General features: G+C 35.1%; 4 protein-coding genes across 5 annotated transcripts in view; 1 reads left to right on the top strand and 3 right to left on the bottom strand.

Moving 5' to 3' along the window:
* Nucleotides 1-9750, bottom strand: part of LOC132557412 (exportin-5-like) — a 30254-nt gene extending 20504 nt beyond the window's left edge. The window contains exons 1-7 of the mRNA XM_060221912.1: nt 9594-9750; nt 9246-9367; nt 8383-8455; nt 7640-7777; nt 7172-7342; nt 6669-6887; nt 6401-6477 (exon numbers count right to left, since the gene is read on the bottom strand). Coding sequence (XP_060077895.1) covers nt 6401-6477; nt 6669-6887; nt 7172-7342; nt 7640-7777; nt 8383-8455; nt 9246-9367; nt 9594-9689 — 896 coding nt within the window. The 5' untranslated portion in view covers nt 9690-9750. The remainder of the gene's footprint in view (nt 1-6400; nt 6478-6668; nt 6888-7171; nt 7343-7639; nt 7778-8382; nt 8456-9245; nt 9368-9593) is intronic.
* Nucleotides 1369-4950, bottom strand: LOC132557411 (uncharacterized). Its single transcript, XM_060221911.1, has 2 exons — nt 4417-4950; nt 1369-3884 (listed from the first exon to the last, which is right to left on the bottom strand). The coding sequence occupies exons 1-2, from the start codon at nt 4694-4696 to the stop codon at nt 1699-1701; spliced, it is 2466 nt and encodes an 821-aa protein (XP_060077894.1). The 5' UTR covers nt 4697-4950; the 3' UTR covers nt 1369-1698.
* A 142-nt stretch (nt 9751-9892) lies between the features above and the next one.
* On the top strand, nt 9893-15476 carry LOC132557403 (uncharacterized). 2 transcript variants are annotated; one of them, XM_060221902.1, is made up of 2 exons: nt 9893-9922; nt 11557-15476. In XM_060221902.1, the coding sequence occupies exon 2, from the start codon at nt 11621-11623 to the stop codon at nt 13133-13135; it is 1515 nt and encodes a 504-aa protein (XP_060077885.1). In that variant the 5' UTR covers nt 9893-9922; nt 11557-11620; the 3' UTR covers nt 13136-15476. The 2 variants fall into 2 exon arrangements, with proteins under 2 accessions (XP_060077885.1, XP_060077886.1); XM_060221903.1 differs by lacking the exon at nt 9893-9922 and adding an exon at nt 11037-11082.
* A 1025-nt stretch (nt 15477-16501) lies between these two features.
* Nucleotides 16502-25327, bottom strand: LOC132557402 (mitochondrial amidoxime reducing component 2-like). Its single transcript, XM_060221901.1, has 7 exons — nt 25082-25327; nt 23400-23576; nt 22252-22429; nt 21720-21863; nt 21037-21101; nt 20494-20568; nt 16502-19487 (listed from the first exon to the last, which is right to left on the bottom strand). The coding sequence occupies exons 1-7, from the start codon at nt 25300-25302 to the stop codon at nt 19370-19372; spliced, it is 978 nt and encodes a 325-aa protein (XP_060077884.1). The 5' UTR covers nt 25303-25327; the 3' UTR covers nt 16502-19369.
* Nucleotides 25328-27257: the final 1930 nt, after the last annotated feature.

The raw sequence follows: 27257 nt of genomic DNA, 5'->3' as shown, positions 1-27257 counted from the left end.
AGTTAATGTCTCCTTATATACGTTGATGATGTGTTGAAACTGAAATATTTTTAAAAAACCAAGAGATACCAGAGGGATTTTGATGTCACGACTTTATGATCTGTATTGAATCTATGCAATTTTTATTGTTTTCCTTTTTTTTAGGTTCTAAGGTTTCAATGAGGACTACATGTTTCAAATTTTGTTATTTTTCAATCAGTCTCAAAATTAAAACATGCACAAAGAAAAACCTAGAGATGACAGTCTTTCTTTTCATGTAAAAATGAAAAATGGAGGAAATAGAATATTGACATACCAAAAAAAAAAAAGTTTTCAATTATCAAAATCAAAGATGGCTTGTCTATTGGCCTCTTTTTGCCAACTCAGACTCAAAATTGAACAAGATGATGACTTTTGGACATGGATAATATAGCAATACAAGAGTGTACATCACAGTGATACAGGTGTGTACAGTGTAGTGATACAGGTATATACAGTGTATTGATACAGGTGTGTACATCCCAGTGATACAGGTGTGTACAGTGTAGTGATACAGGTGTGTACAGTGTAGTGATACAGGTATGTACAGTGTAGTGATACAGGTGTGTACAGTGTAGTGATACAGGTGTGTACAGTGTAGTGATACAGGTATATACAGTGTAGTGATACAGGTGTGTACAGTGTAGTGATACAGGTGTGTACAGTGTAGTGATACAGGTGTGTACAGTGTAGTGATACAGGTATGTACAGTGTAATGATACAGGTATATACAGTGTATTGATACAGGTGTGTACAGTGTAGTGATACAGGTATATACAGTGTAGTAATACAGGTATGTACAGTGTAGTGATACAGGTATGTACAGTGTAGTGATACAGGTGTGTATAGTGTAGTGATACAGGTGTGTACAGTGTAGTGATACAGGTGTGTACAGTGTACAGTGTACAGTGTAGTGATACAGGTGTGTATAGTGTAGTGATACAGGTATATACAGTGTAGTGATACAGGTGTGTACAGTGTAATGATACAGGTATATACAGTGTAGTGATACAGGTATGTACAGTGTAGTGATACAGGTGTGTACAGTGTAATGATACAGGTATATACAGTGTAGTGATACAGGTATGTACAGTGTAGTGATACAGGTGTGTACAGTGTAGTGATACAGGTATGTACAGTGTAATGATACAGGTATATACCAGGCATGTGAGTGGTATTTTTTGAAAAAGTCTGAAAAGTAATACGGGGGGCCTCCCCCGGAAAATTTTTGAAAATTTAGACTGCCAGGGATGCATTTCTAGCCACTTAAGGGGTATACCATCAGATATTTTGGCATGCATTTCTTGCCATAATAAAGTGTAATACCAATAAAAAAACTCAACAAAACTGTTTGAAATTTTCATCAACATGACAATTTATACACTTACCATGGCCAGTTCACAACTAATGTTCCACAGAATGAGATACTTGAGTGTAATCCAATTGCAAGAAAAATGTTTAAGTTTGTTAAATGTGTTTTGTTAAATTGTAAAAAGTAAATACATGTTCCACATATGTCCAACTGTAGTTTAAATCTAAATTGTTTTGTCAGTTCACAAATTACTTTTCACAATATAGCTAGAGACTATATATGTACACTTTCACATTAATATTGTAATATATTTAGATTGTAATATATTTACACTGTAACAGTAAAATGTAGCACGAACTTCACTCAAATTATGTCCCTTTTTTAGACTTTTTTCTGGTTTTTTTTGAAGATTTCATCATCAGTTGTTTGTGAGCCAAACGTGCAATTTTGGAAGCTCTTTCTGACTGTTCTGAAGCCTTTCGTTTTGTTTCAACATTTGCTTTTCTCACTTCTAATTCTCTCTTTCTCTGTTCCTCCTGTTCTTTGGCTTTCTCTTTTTCACACTTGTATGACTTATATGCACTCCTCATGTTATTAAGAAGTCTCCTCTGTGGTGCATTATTTTGGAAGTCATGAGGTGAAAAATATTCCACAGCAGTTTTCTTCTGTGCTTGTAATGTGGACTTCACAGTTTGAATTGCTGAATAGGTTTCAATCTTCATTCTTGAAGATTTAGGATCCATGATGTCCCCCATCATGCTGAATGAGCCTTCCACCTGTGGACCATGGAAACAGGTCAACAAGGACAATACCATCTTGCTTAAGACAGGATACTGTCCTTTCATTTGAACATCTGCCCACCAAGTGTCTATTCTCATGTTCTCAAATTCTGGCAACTTTTCATCTCGTTGGTACCTTCTTAATTCTCTTTCATACTGATTCTTCTCTTCTTCAGATAATACATTATCAACTTTCAGCGCAAGGTTCTGAAGGTACTGCAATGTAAGGGAGTGGCCCCTTGCACAAGGGTCTATAGCTGAAAGGCTCTGTAGCAGTGAGTTTCCAATAGGCAGTTTTGTTTTTAATACATGACCACTGGCAACATAAGCAGATTCAAGGTTCTCAAGGAAGCTTCTTACTATATAAGATTTGATATTTTCCTTTACAGTGCGCAACGCATTAACACCCATGAACATGTGAACTGGTTTCAGATGCATATCTTTACTGTGTAGATCAAGTTTTGCAAGGCGACTGGCTGTAATATTCTGTAATTTTTCTGGTTTAATAAAACAATCCAAGAACTCCCTGATAAGTTCAAGTTGCTTATCATGTAGTATATGCACTAGAGGTTCTTTCATCTCAAACAGAAGAGTGAAGTTTTTCAACAGAGGCAGAACACTACTGTACAAATTCAAGACAAGTTTGATCAGCATTCTCTCATCAAAAATTTTGCCTAAGATTCTGTCTTTTCTATCTCGTCCATCCTTTGTCAACGATTTTTTGGACAGAGATAAGTGGATTTCTCTTACTCTTTCCTTTGCTGCATCACTTACGCCTATCCTTCTATAGATCTCTTGTACAATAGGAAACACTTTTGGCTTTTTGTCTGGTGTGATAAAGCCAGCATAGAAAACACTATAAACATCCATCAGACGTAATGTGTCAACTGCTACAGTGTACACTGAAAGCCATCTGTGGTTTACAAACCTGAGGGGAGCTGTGTATTTAACACCTAAAATGACACAGATTTCTTGCATAAAGTCTCTCAAATCTGCAGACCACTTTAAATCATTATGTAGATCATTAAACAGTGACTCTACAACATAGCCAAATGGTTTACAAAATGCCTTTGTAGCGTTATGGACATGATGACATGAGTCCCCATCTATATCCAACAAGTGTGGTGCCTTTTCCCTTCGAATACGAACTTCTAGGCCAGACTTTGATCCCCTCATCACATTACATGAATCCATTAATATTGACATAAGGTTTGTCCATGGTATGTTGTTACTTTCAATAACATTTACCAGTTCATTATAAAGAGTGGCACTGTCAACTTTTATTACACTTAAGGATGCTAAATGATTAACAACAATTTCTTTCTTTGTTGGACAGAAATAAGAAACTAGAACAGCCAACACCCTGTGAAAGTTATCACTAGTGGCCTCATCGATGTTTAGTGAAAACTTTGAAATTCTTAAAATTTCCGTCAAGTTCATCATTAATGTCTTTCCTAATCCAAAGGTCATTTTATATGAAGCTGTTGTTCTGTTCATCTGTAGTTCACTAAGAGCCTTGGTATCTTTTGATAGTTTTTTTGTCAGATCAATCAAATCTGTTGTCAAGCTGAATGGGAGATTATTTTCAGTAAGAAAACCAAGGATAGTCGCTTCCATATTTATAAGTCTGTCGTTGACTGGCACTAACAACTTGGGTGCATCTTTGATGTCACTGGACTGACTGGTGACTGAGCCTGACAATTTTCCGTTCAGCGATGGGTGTAGTCCATAAGGTTCATGTGTGTCATTAGATCTGGCACCAGATGAAAATAATCCTGTAAAATATAAAAGAACAAATACTGAGCTGATGCCTGTATACTTGGGCCAAGTTTGCATTGATTTAATTATAAACTTTTAAGAATTATAAAATGTTTCTATAAATAAAATCTTAATAGGGAATACGGGAAAATAACACTGAGCCTTTTTATTTTTGTATTATTTATTAGAATATGTTTTAATTTAGGCCCAAGTTTGCATTGATTTAATTATAAACTTTTAAGAATTATAAAATATTTCTATAAATAAAATCTTAATAGGGAATACGGGAAAATAACACTGAGCCTTTTAATTTTTGTATTATTTATTAGAATACGTTTTAATTTTATTTATTTATATTTATTAAATACATGTACAGTTATTTATATCATCTTGCTTAGCTGTTTTTATTGATATCAAATATTTATATTTTTTAGCCGTTTTATACCAAATCTTATCATTATCGTCTTTAATTTTTATTTGGGATTAAATTTTTTATTTGCTTTTTTTTCGTTTTTTCGAATGAAAACAATAAACTGCAACACAACTTACCGGCCAAAGAATAACTGCTCTTTTTTGCTTCCTTGTGTTTTCGATGTTTCTCTGATTTAACATGGGCCTCTATGGTCTTGTAACCCCTACTGGCATAGTTTATCTCCTTCGAGCAAAGCCGACAATATGCTTTCCCAGCTTCTTCAATTTTGTAGATGCACGCTGACAACAAACTGCCTTCAACTTCTTTTTCTAGCCAACTCCATTTCCATGCGTTTCGCACGCCGACATCAACGTCCTTCACACTACCTCGTTCTATTATATCTTTCCGGTGACTCATATTGCCTTAAGTCCTTTTAAAACATAACATTATCATGTCAAGGTCGATATGTAACATACGGGCACTTTAAATCAGTGTGTACTTGATGCTTTGACTACCTACGTTGATCCAAGCGTTTCTACGATCTACTTCAGGCAAGTATAAACTGCAAAACGAAAACGGACACCACAAATCCGGATTTTTTTACCGACGAAAAAAATCGGAAAAATATTTCTAAAAATCGGATTTTTTTGTTAAAAAATCGGAAATCCGCCAATTGGCGGAAATTTCACATGCCTGATATACAGTGTAGTGATACAGGTATGTACAGTGTATTGATACAGGTGTGTACAGTGTAGTGATACAGGTGTGTACAGTGTAGTGATACAGGTATATACAGTGTAGTAATACAGGTATGTACAGTGTAGTGATACAGGTATGTACAGTGTAGTGATACAGGTGTGTATAGTGTAGTGATACAGGTGTGTACAGTGTAGTGATACAGGTGTGTACAGTGTAATGATACAGGTATATACAGTGCAGAGATATAGGTGTGTACATCCCAGTGATACAGGTGTGTACAGTATAGTGATACAGGTATGTACAGTGAAGTGATACAGGTGTGTACAGTGTAGTGATACAGGTGTGTACAGTGTAGTGATACAGGTGTGTACAGTGTAGTGATACAGGTGTGTACAGTGTAATGATACAGGTATGTACAGTGTAGTGATACAGGTATGTACAGTGTAGTGATACAGGTGTGTACAGTGTAGTGATACAGGTATGTACAGTGTAGTGATACAGGTGTGTACAGTGTAATGATACAGGTATGTACAGTGTAGTGATACAGGTATGTACAGTGTAGTGATACAGGTGTGTACAGTGTAGTGATACAGGTATGTACAGTATAGTGATACAGGTATGTACAGTGTATTGATACAGGTATATACAGTGTATTGATACAGGTGTGTACAGTGTAGTGATACAGGTGTGTACAGTGTAGTGATACAGGTATGTACAGTGTAGTGATACAGGTGTGTACAGTGTAGTGATACAGGTGTGTACAGTGTAGTGATACAGGTGTGTACAGTGTAGTGTAGTGATACAGGTGTGTACAGTGTAGTGATACAGGTGTGTACAGTGTAGTGATACAGGTATATACAGTGTAGTGATACAGGTATGTACAGTGTAGTGATACAGGTATGTACAGTGTAGTGATACAGGTGTGTATAGTGTAGTGATACAGGTGTGTACAGTGTAGTGATACAGGTGTGTACAGTGTAGTGATACAGGTGTGTATAGTTTAGATATACAGGTGTGTACAGTATAATGATACAGGTGTGTACAGTGTAGTGATACAGGTGTGTACAGTGTAGTGATACAGGTGTGTATAGTGTAGTGATACAGGTGTGTAGAGTTTAGATATACAGGTTTGTACAGTAAATAGATACAGGTGTGTACAGAGTGGTGGACCTGATGTGTACTACAGACATGTACAGTGTAAGTACAGTGTGAATGAGTTAATTATACAAACATGTACAGTACTTACAGAGTGGTGGACCTGATGTGTACTACAGACATGTACAGTGTAAGTACAGTGTGAATGAGTTAATTATACAAACATGTACAGTACTTACAGAGTGGTGGACCTGATGTGTACTACAGACATGTACAGTGTAATTACAGTGTGAATGAGTTAATTATACAAACGTGTACAGTACTTACAGAGTGGTTGTCCAGATGATTGACATCGCATCCTCACTAAACAGTACCAGGAGGGGTTTTCTATCTTCAACCTTGCCCTTAAACAAAGAAAACAGCACTGATATATTCACATTCTAATAACTCTATTCTTCTCTTTTTAAACTGTCTTCAAATCAGTGCAAGTAAGTAAAATTGCTATAAAAATTTAGGATTGTACCAAATCACTAAAGTAACATTTAGATGAAAATGATACATCTTTACCTGTGTTGATGTATAAAATACCACCAACCTTTCTACTGACAATAATCAGCAAACACTCTGCTGCGTAAAGTTGGAGATTGCTGTCACTTAGTAACAAACAAAGAATCTGTAGCAGCAAGGCATTCTGAGAAAATATATGGTCCATGTTGATCCAGTCAAGGTAGCCGGCAAGGGTGGTCAGTAGAGCTTGACTGACTCTACAGTTGGATTGACTGACCACTCGTGCATCAGGAGTGTCCTCATTTACCTACAACAGCCATCTGAAGTTATTGTCAAATATCTTGCCAAATGATACCTATCTCCATTCATTTTTCTCACAGTAAATAATAGAGTTCAAACTATATGGTTGGATTGTTATAAATGCAAATTTTAGCAACTTATTTTAAAAGTAAATTTTTCTTCATATAAATTTTGTTAAACTGAATGTATTTTCTGGATTGTCCATATTAAAGTATGAAAGATTGTTATTCCACTTTTCAATTTGAAGTCTTATAACATTGGTAGACACTAATATTGTGCGATTGAGTCTACCTTTACTGTATGTTGTTGCAAGAGGGTGATGAACAATTGAAACAGGTCCCCCATATTTGCTGTCAAGCACTGCATCACACTTCGTCGTCGTACTGCAGGGATGGTCTGAAACACCACCACATCCTCTGCCAATCGTAGATAGGTCTTCAGGACCAGTTCTGTCTGGGTCGGCTTTACAAAAATATGTATGGTTATTAAACATATCATAGAAAATGCCACATAGATCCTTAAGATAGCTGTCTCTGTATAACGGCAATTCAAAACTGATGGGTCCATAAAAGGGTAATAACTAATTTTTGTGTTTTGATATACTACAGGGTGTAGTACACATGTACACCTGTTGGTGATAAACAGTAACAGGTTTCACAGAAACTGAATACAAAAGGAAGAGTTATCTTTGTAAATATCATAATCATTTGAAACATTCCAAAAAGAAAAAATTCATTATGAAATAGTATATGTACTTACCCCCATCAAACACAGGTCATACAGGTCTTTGAGGAGTAACGGCCAGTTTTGTGGCCACTCTCGTTTGATGAGTTCAACTGTGATCCGAGATACACCATCCTTAATGTGATATTCTTCCTCCAAGATGTTAGCTGTTCCCTAAATACAAAATGTCCTCATCTACATCACTGAAAAATTTAGATGCTCCCTAAATACACAATATCCTCATCTTCATCACTGAAAATTTAGCTGTTCCCTAAATAAAAAATATCCTCATATACATCACTGAAAGTGTAGGTGTTCCCTAAATACAAAATATCCTCGTCATCACTGAAAGTGTTTCTTTTTCCTAAACACAAAATATCTTAATCTACATCACTGAAAAAGCTCCATCTACATCACTGAAAAAAAAATAGAAATCTGTCCCATAAATAAAAAAAATAGCTCCATCTGAATCACTGAAAAATATATACATGTCCCATAAATATGAAATAGCTCAATTTACATCACTGAAAAACATATTTATAACTATCTTTAAAAAAATACAAAATAGCTCCATATACATTACTTAAAAAATGTATAAAATGTCCAGATTTGTGAAAATATAACTGTCTTAATTAATACACAAGAAAGAATAATTAAGTTTAGATCAATGTAAACATGGTTGTACCTTAATAAAGAAACACATCAGAGAAAGCCAAATACAAGATGGAAATAACTTTGCTGTGATCAATATGTTGTGTTAGAAGGCCAGGATACATTACCTTTGCAATGAAATCCAGTGCACTTCTCTTCAGCACTTCCTTCTCACTCAGAGATAATACCTGCCATCTAAATCTGTTAGCAAAAAAAAAAAAAAAACAAAAAAACAAAACAAAAATTATAAATACCTACATTCAAAATATTATGAATTCATTCTTATCAGATGGAAAATTATTAAAGTTTATACAGCATGTTTTTACTTTTATCATTTATAGAATGTAAATAACAAAAGAGTAAATTCTCATGACATTGGCAGGAAGGGTAGATTTACAACTGCAAGTCTAGAGAGATTCTGCATAGTGCCACTATTGTGAATATGTTGGAAAGTAAACTTATCAAGGAAAATTTATAGAAATACTTGGTTTACAACATTTAATTGCTTTAACACACTTGCAAGTTTGTGGGAAAATGTTTAATCTTTTCCATTGATGCATAATTTATAACCATCATACTGTTGTAAACTACATAAAATACTGCATGAGTATTCAGTGTTTATATATAAGATGGAATTCTGACTGTTAGTCCACGACCAAGACAAAATAAAAGTGCGGATAGACAGTTAGAGCTCTTCAGACTACAGTGATACATGATGGTGGTCACTATACGTAGGTGACCATACATTGGGGATACATGACAGTGGTCACTTTATAAAAAGAGTACAATGAGTTGTTGGTTGTAGATGTAACTGATTAATAAACTGTGGATTTTTTGGAACAGGTACTAAAAGTAAACAATCTGTTTTTATTTGATTATTTTATCAATCAAGAGGACAACTAAATAATGTCATACATAATAATTGTGCCTATAGAAATGAGATCATTAAGTAAAACAAATAATGATGTGTATCTACACTGGTACATCTTACTTGATGGCATGTTCTAGCAGTTGAAGTCCAAAATGCCTGACAATTGAAGAGTTTTGTCTCTGGGAAAGTGCTAGTCCGCATTCAATGCATAAAGGGGATGTCTCCTTGAACTCCTCGCAGATCTGTGTATAAACAATAAATTGAGGATATACAGCATTGAAACACTAATTAAAATGCACTTTCTAGTTATCTAATGTTAGCGAGAGAAAATGGCTGATGCGAATTACAACTGGTTATAAATCATATGTTTTTTACATGTGCTTTCATTCTCCTTTACACTGTTAAATATATAATATTTACATATTTATATTGTGTGATCAATTACCAAATAGTTATTTATTTTTTTACCTTGTGTGCTGTCATTCTATCAACAGCACTCGCAGCAGGATTCATTATTGTCTCAACAGCTGCGGTAAGTGTAGGAATTACTTGTGATAACTCCATTTTAGCTTTGAATTGTAAATATCACAACTTCTGTTTCATCGAATCAGTGGTAACATGCATACAGAAAGTGTAGAGTAGCCTATATGGAGAAGCACGCGTTCCCTGGAACATACAACTGATCGCAAATAAACGGAAATTCGTTTAGAGTTATTCCCCTTCTGCAGCAATTTTGCAACTTCCTTTTCCTCGTGCTTTCAGGGTTTTCGCGTTTTCACGAGGCAGCGACCCAAACTGTAAGTTATATATATGTGTATATTTCCAACGTCATCTTTCATTATTTATGTAATCAAAGATGTTAAATATACTTTTGTTTGTCATAGACAGATAAAAACGTGCCTTATAACTTTTCTGGCTCAGGACTAACAGAGTCCTTCATACCAGGCTCGCAATAAACAAATAAACACATTTTACAAATACTTCTTTCCGGTGTGTATATACATTGATGTCTAGTATTTAGTTGTTGCTTTTGTAATCAAAGAAGAGTTCTTGTCATTGATCATCTACCTTATTTTGAATGGATAGAACATTTAACGTTGTTGAGCATTTTCTGGCAGTTCATTCCAAATACACACTGTCCTTACCGAAAGATATTTTCCTGATGATATCTATAGATCGCTTATGAAATACTTCTCTATTGTGTCCAGCTGTCACGATAAAGCTGTAAAATAACAAATATTTTCAATGTGTCAATATTTTGTATTACTTTTTTTTAGTCTGGTATAGAGGACTTTAATAAGTCCCGAACCGGAAAAAACTTGTCTTAAAGCTTATGACAAAGTGCACTGTTATGATACGTAATTATCCGGCATTTGATCAGTGACAGGTAGACTGATTTCAGTGGTAAATGTATTACTCAAATGCAGGATAATTTTAAATAGAAACACAAAAAGTTCTTTTTTCTTTAAGCATTTGCAACGAAAAAGGGATCCATATTTTTTCGATGGTCAAATAAACATTGCACAATTGTACACAAAAATGAATGATTCAGTTGAAATCACAAACTTTTCATTTCCTTTGCTGATATTTTATAATGTAACTAAAAGTAGAACACATGTCATTCATGCTCACCCATGACATTTGCTCTAATGTTCCCAAAGGAAAACTGTACTCATAGGTGAAAAAATGGTTATTAAAATTATCATTTTAACACAGAATTGGTTAACAGAAATGAATATTTCTTATGCAAATTTTACAGTTTCATATTGGTTATAAGGCCATGCCAAAAAAATTATGCCATTTCTTGTCGCAACGGTGTAAATTAATTTCATGTGTTTCTATCTTAAATTATCCCCCATTTGTGTAACAAATTTGTAACACAAAGCAGTATCTATCTTTCTGCAGGATCATTATGCATATACAGGTGTGTTCAATCTGAAAAAAGGAAAGTCCACAGGTAACTTGGGTCCAGAGAAATATATAGTGCCTTCAACATTATCCAGATTTGTTAATGGCTAGAACAAGTAATCAAATTGCTGAAAAAATCTCCTTGAAAAACATGCCTTAGCATGTATGTAATCATACTGTACATGAAAGTATGCTTTTAAAAATATCTTGCCAAAATTGAGGTAAATTTATTTGTTACTAAACACAAAACAAACAAGCAAACAAAAACAAGTCAAAGGTTTTGTAGATGCAAGTGTATCAGTGTATTTGTGTGAGTAAAATTGTACAATACTTACAACCTGGTAAGTAATCTCCAGCTTTTTATGGCACTTATTGAAATTTACAAGTATTTTTACTAGTACAAGTTTAACCATTTTTCTGACATGTTTCTTAAAAAGTAAATTGTGTTTACAATTTTGGAAATGGTGTTCTGGACTCACTCAAAGAAATTCTGCAATAATTACTGGTGTTGTATATTTTCCAGAAACATCACTGATGAGGTCAGTCACTGTAATCACATAAAGGAAGCTGTTGATACTTGTGACAGAATGGATTACCACGGTTTTTATTCGCATCGCATGATACAGCGAGCCCAAGACACTCTAGCATACAGCATTAGGAATTCAAACAACCGTCATATACAACAAGTCTTGTTTAAATGTGGATTGAATTCAAATTTCCATAGAGGGAACCAATTCCGCTCTCGCTATATACCAACTCCACAGCCCCACAACAATTTATGGCATGAAGATGCTTTGAAGTACAGATATACCTTTCCATGGTCTGATGGATACAATGAACACCATGGGGACAGCAACTCAAACAATTTCAGAAATTCTTCCTCACAGTCCTTCAATGATATGTCTCAAACAAAACCAGTTCTTCATAACAATTTATGGTATGAAGATGCTTTAGGATCTTCAGAACCTGGCTATTTAGATTTTACAGATTCAATAAGAGGCTCCAGAGAAGACAATGAAATATACATGACAAGAAATTACGACAAAGAGTTAAATGATTATATAGTTGTATCTGACTCTGAGCAACAGGTAGACCTGACATATGACAGCGATGAAGTTGAAGTTAGGGAGGAATCAAACACAAGAAAATCAAAGAACAAACAAGTTAAAAGGAAATACTCAAGCAGCAATACAGAAGGCAGTGGACCATCCAAGAGACCACGTGTTCAGTTCAGTCAAGGTCTGGTGTGTGATTATTGTGGTTTTGTGGTGCCACACAAGCTACATCATCATAATGAAGAGGCTGCAGATTTGATGAAATGTCATTTCAAAGACAAAAAACATAATGCAGCAAGTTTAGCTAAAATTCAAATGTCAGATGAGAACACTGGTAAGGCAATATCTATTCTCAAGGAGAGCATTCTAATGACATCTACAGACAAGCATGTTGCTCTTGTTAACAATATCGTGCCAATGTGTCCATGGAAATCTTGTAACCAAATACACGAATCAATATGGTCATGTGCAAAACACTACCAGTTGTATCATAATAATAATATTTCTACCCGTTACAGTTTGGCAAATGTTGCTTCCCTTAAAACAATCCCATTCCCAGTTGTTAACACATGTAGAACATGTGATATGTCATTTAGTCGTGCTTCAGAAATACATAAACATTGGAAAAAAACACAGCATCTAAAAGGCTATTTACCAAGTTCAAAGAGTCAAGTGGCATTGTATTTCTGTCCCTATTGTAACCTGCTCAGTTACAGCTTCCCAAGCTGCAGAGTTCACATCATGCATAAACATAAATCTGGTACTCAAAAAGATGCTTCTGTAAAAGTGGTATTTGTCAACCGAACAACTGAGGAGCTGGAACTGCTGCCCATACAGCCAAGGCCTGCTGAGGCTCAGGCACATTTAGAAATTACTGTCTTGGGAAATATGAAGAGGCATGCCAAAGTGTATGGACGTACGAAAAGAGCACGTAAAAAGATTCAAGCAGAAGAGAGCAGATGTCAACTAAAATACCCATGGTCAAGGGAAAATTCACAAGCAGAGCAAACCTACAAAGCATTTCAGAGACGCTGTAACAATATATAAGTGTGTGTTTTAGAGAAACCTAGATATATGAAAACAGTCTTCACTTCAGATATCTAGACTTTTTAAATTTCAATTCCAAATAAACTGATGGAGATATGGTGTAGTTATAACAAATTCAGAGTCCGCATTCAGTACCATATTTATCTGGCAAAAGCCATGCCTGGAACTAAGTTAACCTATAATGGCTATAGATATGTAAATGAAGAGATTCAGTTTGAAGTCTATATGACAAAAACATTCAGCAATTAAAAAAATAGAATTAAGGAACCTAGCTTCTTGTATTGTTTTAAGTATTCATATATAAAAACAATACTAATGCATTTTCATTGTCCTACAATAAACCAGCCTCTTAAAATGAAGTCAGAATTGGTATGTTTGTCGTCAGGCCTTTGATCTTTTATTTCAGATACAAACAGTACACTGTTAACTAAAGCCGAATACAATAGATAAAGATAATGGTACATTTGTATATACGAGAAAAGGTTTTTTTTTTACAAAGCAGACATCACTTCTTTTAAAAGGAAAAATGAGAAGACATTTGTTGGTAGAGTTAAAACACAAACAACTGTTGGTCCAGTTGTGTCAGTGACATCTGTCCATAGAGTAACAATGGAGACAACTGTTGGCCCTGTTTTAGTAGTGACATTTGTTGGTACAGTATCAACTCGTACAACTGTTGGTCCTGTTCCAGCAGTGACATCTGTTGTTACAGTAACAGCTAAGACAGCTGTTGGTCCCGTAGTAGTAGTGACATTTGTTGATACAGTAACAATGGACACAACTGTTGGCTCAGTTGTATCAGTGACATCTGTTGGTACGGTAACAATGGAGACAACTGTTGGTCCTGTTGTAGTAATGACATCTGTTGATTTATCAAGTGTTTAATTCATTGGATCAGAAGAACATATGTAGATAGTCCTGATTTGACTTTTTGTTTCCTGGTTTTGATAAATTAATATGTGGCTATAATCTGGTTCTGTTGTACAGACATTAATAGAAATTAGATGTCCCATTTCACTCTGTTTTTTCATCATCCCCTTTGGCAATGTTCAAAGTGAAATGAAATGGCTATTTATTGTTGCTACAAAAGAAGAAAGTATGATGGTCTTTTGGTATAAAGAAACAGTAGTCCTCTTGTAAACTCAGGGAGATAAATAGACATTTTTAAGTTGTGTTGAAAGGACCAAATGTAAACCTGGTCTAAAGACCCTGTGAGTTTTATGCCATAGAATCCTGTCTGTCTGTAAACCTAACTGAAATGCCTGTCTGGTCAAAACAGTGGTCTGACACCACCTGGAAGCTTGGGGCAGGGCCTGATAGCAGGAGCTGTCTACTTGCATATCTTTCACAAATCTTTCTTCTGTTGAGATATAGGGATTTTGATGAAATTTTATCTGGAGTATCTTTGAGATTGAGAAATTAGAGGTTCTAGCCTCCTACCTGGACTAGCCCTCTATACCTCTTTTGCTGTTGTTGTAACTAAACTTGTCTAAATAAAATTAAATACTTTAAAGGTATCTTCTTTTTTCGTCCATTGTGTCTACTTCATACTCCACCACAACATTTGTAACTTGTGCTATATTTTTTCTTTAGACGTCGGTGGTGTCTCAGTTTCCTTAATAGGTTTCTGAGGATGATAGATATGCAACTTAAAGCTCCATTTATGAACACTTCAAGATATGGTAGATAAGGTCATAGAAGTTGGAAAGACCTTGGCAAATTATTCCAAAATTGAATGCATAGTCAGTATGAAAGATCAAAGTCACAAATATCTACTTCTCTCCATGACGATCATGCACATCATTTGTGAAGATGGTTATAGATGCGTTTCTCGGTAGTAATCATGGCTAGATGGTGGGAGATCTTGTGTTTATGAAATGTAAAGACCAGATAGATTCTAGAATGTATGATTCATGTAACTATCTGTATACTGTATTATTATCTTTAATGTTGCTATCATTTCGATTGGATGACGGGGCAGTGTAGCTTTTGATATAAACCAGAATGGTTCTTGCCAGGACCAATGTCATTGTTCAGAGACAATGTTTTTTTTTCTTCTGTTTTGTATGAATCCTTATGACTGATTTTGTGAACTTGAATGTGTACACCACAGTGTTTTCTGTTCCTTTATTATTGCATTGTAGTTGATGAACATCCAGTATTTTATACTTATGTTTTCTCAAAATAGACTTCATAAAAATTTCCAACAGATTTTGATCTGTCAAAATTAGAAAAAAATGAAAAGGAAAGATATTACTGAAAAATAGCAAATTTGTTATTACTATTTTATTATATATTTGAGCTCTTATGTTCCTAATTGTGATTCTGCTGATAAAAAATGTTAAGAATTGATTTCAAATACAAAATAGATAAAATACCAAAATGACATTGTTATAATGGAAATATTGCAGAAACTGGTATCTATCTTTCATTTTAAACACACATACTGGGGAAATGCAACATGGTCATGTTTACCTTATTGAACAGAAGTGGTTATTGATGTAAGTAAAAACTGAATTTGTTGAACCTGATAGATAATTCATATTTGTTAATGTTGATTTTGTTGAGAGGAAGGGTTCATTATATGCTTCTGAAAACCATAGTTTTTAACCATGTATGACAACCATCATGGAATGGTTATAAAGTGAGATTGTTGTACTTGATGGTTAAAAGCAAGAAATTGTATGCATGTTTTCTATTCATCATTATATGTTATGACTGAAAACTTCATTTAATGGTTGACTATGCATTAATCAATGTATACTTTTGAATTTAACAAATTAATGATCCATAAGTTCAAACGTTTTTTGAAAACTAAAACAGAAATAGTTAAAGATTGATTCTTTAATAAGTAAAAGAAATTACTTAAAATTTTCTCTTCTCTCATTATGATTTTAATATGCTTACCACAACAAGACTTGTGGTATCGGTCCATAATGCCCTCTGTATGTTGTGCTATTGGTACAGAGGTCTGCAGCTTTCAGTTTAGTTTCAGAAGTGTTAAGCTTAGTCATTGACTTGAGATTTAATGCACTGAATAAAGGGCATAATGAAACCTAATAGGTGTGGTCCTGATATTTATGTTTGATACAATATTGATCAGAACATGGTATGGAACAAAATTCAAGTTCATATTGCAACTGTGTTTCCATGGTGCCTGTACACAATCTACATGTATGTAGTTTGTATGTTCCAAGATCACTGTGGAGAAATGAATCTCCCCATAACATTGAAATGAAAATGTTCCCCTCTGATGAAAATTATTCCTGGTCAAATGACAAATCAGATCTTTACCCAAGAAAGATTAAGAGATACCAGGACTACATCTGGCATGATGAAATGATAAAATGAAATTAATGTGCCGAATTTTTTAAATATATTTATTTGAAATATCTGCATGGTAAATGTTAAGATTAGAAATACTTATGAAAACATTACAGTGATAAAAATCATACAGTATCAACAATATAATTATCCATTTATATTAAAGATTATCCAATTAAAAAATATTTTCTTTATAACAACACTGCAAGTTGTATTTTGAAAGATAATGCATATCAAACAATGCCAGTCTCCATATATCAAACAAGCCCTTTGATCTTACCAGTCTCCGATATATCAAACAAGCCCTTTGATCTTACCAGTCTCCGATATATCAAACAATGCCCATAGATCTTACCAGTCTCCGATATATCAAACAAGCCCTTTGATCTTACCAGTCTCCATATATCAAACAATGCCAGTCTCCATATATCAAACAAGCCCTTTGATCTTACCAGTCTCCGATATATCAAACAAGTCCATAGATCTTACCAGTCTCCGATATATCAAACAATGCCCATAGATCTTACCAGTCTCCGATATATCAAACAAGCCCTTTGATCTTACCAGTCTCCGATATATCAAACAAGCCCTTTGATCTTACCAGTCTCCGATATATCAAACAATGCCCATAGATCTTACCAGTCTCCGATATATCAAACAATGCCCATAGATCTTACCAGTCTCCGATATATCAAACAATGCCCATAGATCTTACCAGTCTCCGATATATCAAACAATGCCCATAGATCTTACCAGTCTCCGAAATGTCAGAGCCCACAGATTTTACTAATGACCAATATATCAAAGCCAAAACACTTTACCAGTCACAAGTAGACCAAACAAAATCCATAGATTAAACCAATCGGAGTGTACTAGAACCATAGCTAAATGGTGTAGTTTTATATATATACATACAATTTTTTTTTTTTTTTTTTGGCAAATTGACATAAATACACTTATTTCTATATTTGACAAGTTTACAAAGATGTACAAAATATTAGCACCTTAAATATAGAGTTTCCTGCTGTAAAATTCAGGCAATCCCTGATTGGTCAATGATAATATCAATACTTTGAATACAGTATATTACTGCTCCACAATTTTTAAAGATTTTTTAAAATTTGAAATAGTAAACAAAACCATTATTTCTTTACACAATCTAAGGTGCAATGTCGTTTCTGTGACTGTTTCATGTACCTAAACAATAACACACATTTCTTATTGAACTCTATGTAATTAAATAGTACAACAAAGAGAAATCAAACACAAATATTAACAAAATCCTTGCATAAGTAAAAGCATGTGGATGAAATGTCTTTCTTTCTATATGATTAGTTCATTCATAGACAACTGAACACAATCTCAAATAAAGCAACAACAAATAAAAAATAAAGCTAGAACAATACACATTATCAGACAAAATAACTTCCATTCTACCATAAAACATAGTAGCAAGTTTTATTAAAGTCAGATCAATGTTAAAAATGCATTGTTTGCAACATAATGATATGAAATCATAAGTCAATGACTTAGTGAAGATTTAAACGAAGGGCTATCACATTAATATTGATTGATTGCAACATAATGATATGAAATCATAAGTCAATAACTTAGTGAGGATTTAAACGAAGGGCTATCACGTTAATATTGATTGATTGCAACATAATGATATGAAGGTATATATGGATCAATCCAACAGACTCCAGGCGGGTTCTTCAATTTTTATTAAGGTAGTTCGTCTACCGGTTTCGCCCTACAAGCCGGGCTTCATCAGGACAATTTTACCATCAAATTTTGACACCTAAAGTACTTCTAGGGCGGGCAAATTTACATTTTAACTGTGACGTAATATTTAAAGAACGATAACCCTCAATATAGATTGTATACAGTAAACAGTGCTAAGTACGATAACTCACTAATAATTAATGTCCATTGAATCATAAGTAGTCCTTCACGGTTAAGCTATGAAATGAAAACCATAAGTGAAACTAATACATGAAATAATCAATTAACAAAATTAATGATTGAAATAGTTCAAGTGTAAAAAGTTAATGTTCATCAAGGCATACAGTCGAGACAGACTCTGCCTTAGTTGGTTTGTTGAACCATTTACTCCCCAACTTCCCGTCAGGAAGTTTATAGATAGTAGTATCCAAGAAATTCACTTCAAACTCACTTACTTCAAAAGTAAACTTAATAGTTCTATGAAACGTGTTCATGGCCTCACGGAATGAGGATAGTGCCTCTCGGGAGTGTGGCCAGATGAAAAAAATATCATCGATGTACCTCCACCATACTAATGGTATTAGTCCTTGCGAGGATAGAAATCGGCGTTCAACAAAATCCATAAAAATTATAGCATAATTAGGTGCCATTTTAGTTCCCATAGCTGTAGCAATTTCAGTAGCTAATGCAGTAATACGTTCTGACCAATAATTCTGTAATAATTTAGTCAGTTCTAATCCAAACTAGTCATGACACTCCTCCCATTCAATCCCGAAAGCTGTACTGACCTCCGGGAGTTGACTTCACAACGGTGTTGGCTCTAAATATCGTTTATAATGATATGAAATCATAAGTCAATAACTTAGTGAGGATTTAAACGAAGGGATATAACTTCAATTTAATACCTGCATTAAAAATAAGTACAACTTCATGTAGCATGTAAATCCTATCTGTGGAGTTCATATCAAAGCAGTAGGCTTAATAAACTTTGTAAAAGAGGCCACTTAAGTTTGAAAAAAATGAAAACTTAAGTTCTCTGGACTAGACTACATCCTCATATAAACAAAACAACTCCAGCATCATTCCTCCTAAAGTCATTGCTGGGTGTTAAATTGGAAAGACTTGCCTATGATGTTCTAAAATATTGAATCACCAAGGATTTTGTAAAGTTTACGACATTATTAACTAGTTTGTTCTGTTCCTGGCATACACAGGATCTCCAACATGAATATCAGCTGGAAAATCTACAGCAGCGTTGATCCCGAAGAAAGGAGCTTCGCCACAACCAGGTTTACATCGGAATCTGCAACACAACAGTAATGGTTAGATACTGACTTGATTAACACATCAAAATAGTCCCCAGCTAGGTGTAAAAACTTTGTCCTCAAAACCGAACTCAAATTAATCCTGATGTTTAACACCACCCATGTCCATCTGAGGCTTCACAAGGCATTTTCTGTTCAGGTCATGAAGACTCCAAAGTTAATAATATCTGTTGATGCAAAATAATGAGTGCAACCTATCATTCAGTTTATAAGCCAAGAAGTTTTGGTCTGGAGTCCTGGTCCTGGGGTAATACTAATGAATTATCAGCACTATATCAAATGGACTGAAAGTCACCATATGTGTCAATTATAAAAAAATTCTGTATATGTAGCAGAGTTTCAAAGTGATAACACATATGCCTTTCACCTCGCCATCATGGTTTGATTCCTGAAACGGAAGTGAGAAGGTATGGGATCACCTGCTCAACCATGTGGGTTTTTATCCCCTGAGTACTCGATTTCCTTCCACAGTAAGACCCCAACCCCCTAATGCTTCACCATTCAGGCCAACAAGAGTGATTAATATATGCTTGTTTCGCAATTGTTGTAAAATAAAGAAAGTTTATATATAACATTTGTTTAAAATACTGTAAATGTACATATTTTAACAGTAAACTAATTTGAGTGCCTCTTGCACTAAAAACATTGTGCTAAAACATGATTGCACTTATTACAATTTCTGAATGTCATTTACATAGTAATCCAAATGGATGCACTAATTCATCATTGCTTTAATCTACCAATTTGATTGTATCAAATTTAGTACATTTACAGTATATCTGTCAAAATTCTCATACCTGTTAATAAGCTCCCCTTTATCAAAAGTGCAGTTAGAAGAATTGATAGAATCTCTAAGCTTCTTTTTTCATCTCATATGCAATGTAAGTATGCATATTATTGTAGAATTTATTGATTAATATTGTTTAATCTAACTGCAATTAACATTTGTTTTTTCTGTTTATGGTAACAACAGCAGTAACTTACTTCTCCAGTGTTTTGTATGGTTCCAAGGAGGGATCTTTCTTTCCAGTGTCAGGATCAACTGTTGGCAGAATACACCTGTAGAACAGGAGACAACTGACTAAACCTCATCTCATTATATATATTAAATCTGTCATGCTGTAACTTTGAAATCTAAAATTCCTTAAACCGAAACTTTGTAACTATACTCTATTCTTAACAGCTTAGTTTCAACAAACTTCTTTATCCTTTGAAATCTTTTACGTCATCCAGAAATTGTGATACTTCTTTCAATAGATGGAATTTACGCTGAAATTACATTTTCAAAATGTGCACCACAGACAAAGTAGTACTTGTATGACAACAACATTAACTGACTTCACATTCTCCTCCACCCTCCCTCCCCTTCTGTCTACATGTTCTGCAATACTTGTGTAGAGTATATACCAACTTGCCAGTTGCAGTGATTTGACAGTATTTGTTTAAAATTGATGTTCAATAAATGTCAAAACAATCTTACTTGATTTGTATCTGCCTTCTGTTAATGCTAAATGATGAACATCTTACCTAGGACATGGATGCAAACACCTCATGAATACATTGTCCCCAAACCGCAGCTCACCCCACAAATCCTGTTACAGATAGAGTATAACACAAACCATTATTTTTAGGTAAAAAACAGATCCGATAAAATCTCATTCAGACAGAAAAAATGGATACACTGAAAACAATATATTAACAAGTATTTAAGTCCTCAATAATTATCTCTATGGTACCTGTAAGTTAACTGTCTATGGTACCTGTAAGCTAACTGTCTATGGTACCTGTAAGTTAACTGTATATGGTCCCTGTAAGTTAACTGTCTATGGTACCTGTAAGTTAACTGTATATGGTCCCTGTAAGCTAACTGTCTATGGTACCTGTAAGTTAACTGTCTATAGTACCTGTAAGCTAACTATCTACGGTACCTGTAATTTAACGGTCTTTGGTACCTATAAGTTAACTGTCTATGATACCTATTATTTAACTGTTAATGGTACCTGTAAGCTAACTGTCTATGGTACCTGTAAGTTGAGTGTCTATGGTACCTGTAAGTTAACTGTTTATGATACCTGTAAGTTAACTGTCTACGGTACCAGTAAGTTAACTGTATATAGTCCCTGTAAGTTAACTGTGTATGGTCCTGAAAGTTAACTGTCTATGATTTCTGTAAGTGAACTATCTATGGTCCTGTAAATTAATTGTTTTACCTCATCAAATGCCTTCTGAGTGGTATCTATCACAATATTTGGTCTGAAGTTCCTGATGGAGACAGGCTTTTCTAAACGTTCGTTGACAGCATCAAGAGATTTATTTGTGGTAACCAGGTAAGAAGTTAAGTCTGAAAAGACGCTCTGTTTGAAAAGAAAAAATACTGTTTTTTGTATATTCTACAAGTTACTGTTTATTTTCCCACTGATGGTTTTATATTAACTCCCATCTTTGTAAATTTATATGAATTTTTACAATCACAGTCATATTTTTTTTCAAATGAGACTGAATTACAGAATGAATTGTTGATGTCGTGCTTATAAACCAAAAGACAAATTCTCATCCCTGGATATGAGACACATATCCACAACTCTGTACAGTTATTTAAATCTCCATCCCAAAAAGAGATAGAATATTAAGCCGGTACTTTATCCATAGGATAGAATCATATATGTATGTGCTCAGCAGAAATTATCAAGCTGACAAGCTGACATTTGATCTGGAAATGTGATTTGTGTCTGAATATCCCACCTGATCTTCAGGACGAACAAGGTCTGTCCATGGATTCAGACATTCATCAGAAATAATTTTCTTCTTCATATTTGGGGCTGAGAAAACTATATGCAAGTTTTCTTGTCCAAGGAAGTCACAAGCCCACTTGTTTGCCTCTTCACCACAATCCATCCCTGGTATTGGCAGGCCCCATACCCTACAAAACAGGTGTTGTAAGGTCAATGGCTCTAAGACAAAGGTCAAATGTCATTGTTCATAATTCATCACATAAAATTAGGTATTACATTCTACTAGACACATCGAAGTGTAGAGAAAGCGGCTTCTACACAACAAAAGTTTGGAGGACACCATATACAACTAAAGGTCAGGAAGACATCCTACATAACACAGGTTAGGGGCAGACCATAAGAACAAAGGTCAGGAGGACACACTACACAACAAAGTTTGTTCACCACACAACTGTAGGTGACACCCTACAAAGCTAAGGTAAGGGTCCTGAAAAAGTTTTATTTCTGACAAAATCCAGTGGATGTCTCTTAACAAATAAGAACGAACTTATACCAAACTTGTTTTAATTGATTTCTACTGCTCTTACTAAGTCCCTACTCTCCAATCACTCTATATACTGGGTAACATTTAAGTACAGGATATTAGAAACCAACCTAACCCTGGTCACAGTAATGGATTTGGCTCTATCCTGGGATCTATACAGTATCTTACATTCATACTGCTAAAATACGGAATTAAATAAATTTGATAAACTTGATGAAGCCTGCTAAAGGGTGAAACGGATTGATAGGTTCTGAATAGATTACGACTCAGAAGCTGTTGTGATTGTTTACCCTGTACTGATCTACTCTAGGTACATTTGGATATACAGCTGAAGAATAACCTTGACCTATCTTAGTATATATCAACAATGTTGGCTCTATTTCCTATACCTTATTGAACACTTTGATACATCATTCTCTTAAAGGCTCCTAACCAATCAAATTATTTAACTTTTTTTTACAAATTCCATATTACATTGACACTACTATAAGATCCTCTATACTGTGAATGGTTAGTTTAACAACTGATCTAATCATTATCAATCATTTTCACGAATCGTTGAAATCCCTTTTATCTTTTTAACTATAATCATTCTCCATCAGTGAAATTTGTACCTGCATTCAAAAACTCTAAACATGTCAACCTTTGGATACTTTGGTAACTTTAAAGTTGGCATCTTGGGGGCATCAAGATGGATGAAGTCATCATGACTGCTGACTTTGATGAGTGCCATCCTAGGACACTGGCGCTGACTTAGGAATGAACCATCAGGACGAGTAAACATCCAGCTTCTGAAACAGCAAATGTAATATATGTAAATAAACATTTTTTCGTCTGGTGACTGTAGATGATGTTTTTCCTGTATATTGAAGCATTTTGGTTGATTTTCTCTGGCTGACTATAATTTAACATCTTATGTTGTACTATGATAGCCACAAGAGTATTAAACATACAATAACTGACTTTATTGTAAGGTTTACACTAGAAACTTTCGTCTTCAAATTCATTGTGACCACATCATTGTCAAGTCCTCCATGTCATTGTCCAATCTCTGTCAAGTCTTCCTTGTCATTGTCCAATCTCTGTCAAGTCTTCCTTGTCATTGTCAAATCCCTGTCTAGTCTACCTTGTCATTGTCAAATGCCTGTCTAGTCTACCTTGTCATTGTCAAATGCCTGTCAAGTCCTCCGTATCATTGTCAAATGCCTGTCAAGTCTTCCTTGTCATTGTCAATTGCCTGTCTAGTCTTCCATGTCATTGTCAAATGCCTGTCAAGTCCTCCGTGTCATTGTCAAATGCCTGTCAAGTCTTCCTTGTCATTGTCAAATCCCTGTCTAGTCTACCTTGTCATTGTCAAATGCCTGTCAATTCATCCGTGTCATTGTAAAATCCCTGTCAAGTCTTCCTTGTCATTGTCAAATCCCTGTCAAGTCTTCCTTGTCCTTGTCAAATGCCTGTCATGTCTTCCTTGTCATTGTCAAACACCTGTCTAGTCTTCCTTGTCAAATCCCTGTCTAGCCTTCCTTGTCATTGTCAAATCCCTGTCTAGTCTTCCTTGTCATTGTCAAATCCCTGTTTAATCCTTTATGTCATTGTTACGTCCAGGTCAAGTCCTCCACATCATTGTCCTATACGTGTGAAGTCCTCCATGTTATTGTCAAGTCCTTCAAGTCATTGTCAAATCAATTCTAATTCCCTTATACCGCTGTCAAGTCTATGTATATTCTAGACAGTATGACACATATGTGGAGGATTTCCTGATACAAAACAATAACAAGAGGGCACAGTTTTCCATTATTAAAAAGAAGGAGCAGACTAAATCTGAGGAAGTATTCTTTCTGTGAACGGGTGGTAAACCACTGGAATTCACTTCCTAATGCCTTTGTAACGCCACCAACAATCAAAACTTTCGAATCCCGATTGGATAAACATTGGAGGCAAATTGAATGTGTTTAAAATCATTAACTAGACAATAACACACTGATCCATATCCGGGATACTAATTCTTTTAACTCTGATTTGGATATATAGGCTTAATAAGCCTGCATCCAGTATATTATTATTATTACTTATTATTATAAAAATTCCCTGTGCAGGATAACAGTATCACAGGTGAGCATTATCATAGAAATTATTACAATTTATTGGTAACTATGTCCATTTCTCTAGCTGGATAGTATGAATATTGTACGTCATGAAGGAAACATCAAAGAGTGACTATATTATTAAACCCATACACTGTACAATACAGAATCCGAAAGCGAAAGTAAAACAACGTGTGCTACACGCGAGTCACCTGTCCGCCATTCCGTTTGCGTAGATTCCGAGAGGACAGAGAGTGCCCGATTCCAATGGTATCCCTTGGCAAGACTTTACAGGGTAATAAATCACATCGGTCACCGTACCAATCTGCTCGAACATCTCCAGTCTTTTATTCCGTATCCATGCCGACAACAGAAATTTAGCCGCTGAAGCTGCGACCAGACCAAACGCTAGAGAAGAAGCGTCTTTTTCCATGTTACTTGATGCAGTCTGCTGTCGTTCACGTGCCTCTACAGATGATACACGTTTTACTTGACTCAGTTGTATGCGTGGTCTTGTATCAAGTGAAATTTAGGTCAAATCGAGGGGTTTCATGTTTTCATATTGTGTCTATGATATCCGCCAATGAGTTCCGAAAGTAACAACTCATCATTTACTGGAAATAAGTACCCTTGCACTTGTCTATACTTAGCCTGCAGGTGGTGGGCTATTCAAATCGCCATGTGTCCGTGGTCCGTCGTCCTTCCGTCCGTAAACAGCTATTGTTACCGCTATTTCTTGAGAAGTAATGGATTGATCTTTCTCAAATTGCCTATGTAGGTTCCCCTTGGTCCCTAGTTTGTCAGTTTGATTTTTGGACTGATCAGAAAAACAAAATGGTAGACAGACGGTCATCTTGTGTTTTAATTTCGAAAGTTTATGACTATTTCTTAAGAAGAACTATATAGACATCTCTCAAAATTCATACGTATGTTCCCAATGGCCTCTCCTTTTGTCCGTTTGATTTTAGGATTGATCAAAAGAAACAACACGACTTCCAGGTGGCCATTTTGGATTTGGCAGGTAAAAAAGATTATCATCGCTATTTCTACAAAGGAATGTCCAATCATTAAGAGCAAAAACAGAAAAGAGAAGAGAAGACCAATAAAGATCAAACAATGGTGGGCGCCAAAATCCCTCCGGGATCTCTTGTTTAAATTTAGCATTACGTTACAGCTCGTCTGTGAAATGTGCATGATAAAAAATTATCACTCGTGGTTTAGGACACAATGTAATCAAAATATTAGATCCTGAAAGGAATCACTTAGACAAAGAAGAAAAAACGTCCCGCTAAAACGGACCTGTCGGACAAGATTCCATCTGGAGGAATTCATCGTTACTATGCTATGAAAATATGTTTGGATCTGATGGAAATTGATGAAAAAGCCTCGACAATATTTCCTGAGTATTGTGTGGAATCTTTCAATTTAACGCGACACAACCATGACCAAAGAATTGTGTATTTAAATTAAAATAATAATAATGTTAGACTGGAACGAAAATGGTGTAGTTTACTTCAAAGAGGACGGTTTATGAGGCATTTGTATTTATAGAAAAAAAAAACTCTGGAACAATCTGATGATCAAAATAGATTAAGTTTAACACTTGGTCACAGATTTGCGATAATCTGTAGCCCCCTCGTCCCTATTAAATACTGGCACGCTGCGATGTGTCCAGATGGCTTCCTTAACCAACCGCCAGTTTACTTTGGAATTTTCCCAGTCATTGATATGATTTTGCTGTGTGGAATGATCTGTAAGTGCCGGTTTATTGATCTGGGACTGTGAATATTTTTGCTCTGATCAAGCGATTTTTAGCCATCGTGGGATTCCGTGTCTTCCTGACTTTCATTGAGTCGGATCCCGAATCTCCTGCCTGTTTCTCCGATATATGATGCGTCGCAGTACTTGCATCCGATTTTGTATACGCATTTTGCGACATTTTTTTCGGTGTTTATCCTTAAGACTAGGATATTTCGGAGTGTTTTGTGAGGTTTCATCGCCGCTGCAATGCCGTGACCATGGTAAATCCTCTGAATGGTATCTGACAGGCATTTGATGTAAGGGATGACAACTTGTCTTTTCGTTTTGTTCTTTCCCTGTGTGTTTTGTCTCTTAGTCTCTTTGCTTGCATGAAAGTCATTGTTAACTTTCTGGATTGCCCAGTCAAGGTATTCACATGTTTTCATGGCGATATGGATGTCATTTTGTTTTTGTTTCTTGTCCTGTTCTTCTGTGACAATCGTTTCACCTCTGCTGAGGTATTGGTCTGTGTGCTTCTTTTTCTTATAGACCAATACTTTGATAGTAGCGTCATCTTTCTTTATTAGAGGGTATCAAGGAATGAAAAAGCGCAATTAATTTTTCCTCACGTGTGAATTTGGCGGTATC

Source organism: Ylistrum balloti, unplaced genomic scaffold, assembly GCF_031769215.1.
Source record: "Ylistrum balloti isolate Yb309-2 unplaced genomic scaffold, AGI_CSIRO_Ybal_v1 Utg370668, whole genome shotgun sequence".
Taxonomy (NCBI): Eukaryota; Metazoa; Mollusca; class Bivalvia; order Pectinida; family Pectinidae; genus Ylistrum; species Ylistrum balloti.
The sequence above is the reverse complement of the archived record's forward strand: the minus strand, read 5'-3'. Positions and strand labels throughout refer to the sequence as shown.

Coding starts and splice junctions, on each gene's coding strand:
- LOC132557402 (XM_060221901.1), bottom strand. CDS start 25,302: ATGGAAAAAGACGCTTCTTCTCTAGCGTTTGGTCTGGTCGCAGCTTCA. Junction 20,569..21,036: donor TGTTTGCATCCATGTCCTAG/GTAAGATGTTCA, acceptor CCTGTTCTACAG/GTGTATTCTGCCAACAGTTG. Junction 19,488..20,493: donor CCATACAAAACACTGGAGAA/GTAAGTTACTGC, acceptor GTTGTGTTGCAG/ATTCCGATGTAAACCTGGTT.
- LOC132557411 (XM_060221911.1), bottom strand. CDS start 4,696: ATGAGTCACCGGAAAGATATAATAGAACGAGGTAGTGTGAAGGACGTT. Junction 3,885..4,416: donor GAGCAGTTATTCTTTGGCCG/GTAAGTTGTGTT, acceptor TATATTTTACAG/GATTATTTTCATCTGGTGCC.
- LOC132557403 (XM_060221902.1), top strand. CDS start 11,621: ATGGATTACCACGGTTTTTATTCGCATCGCATGATACAGCGAGCCCAA.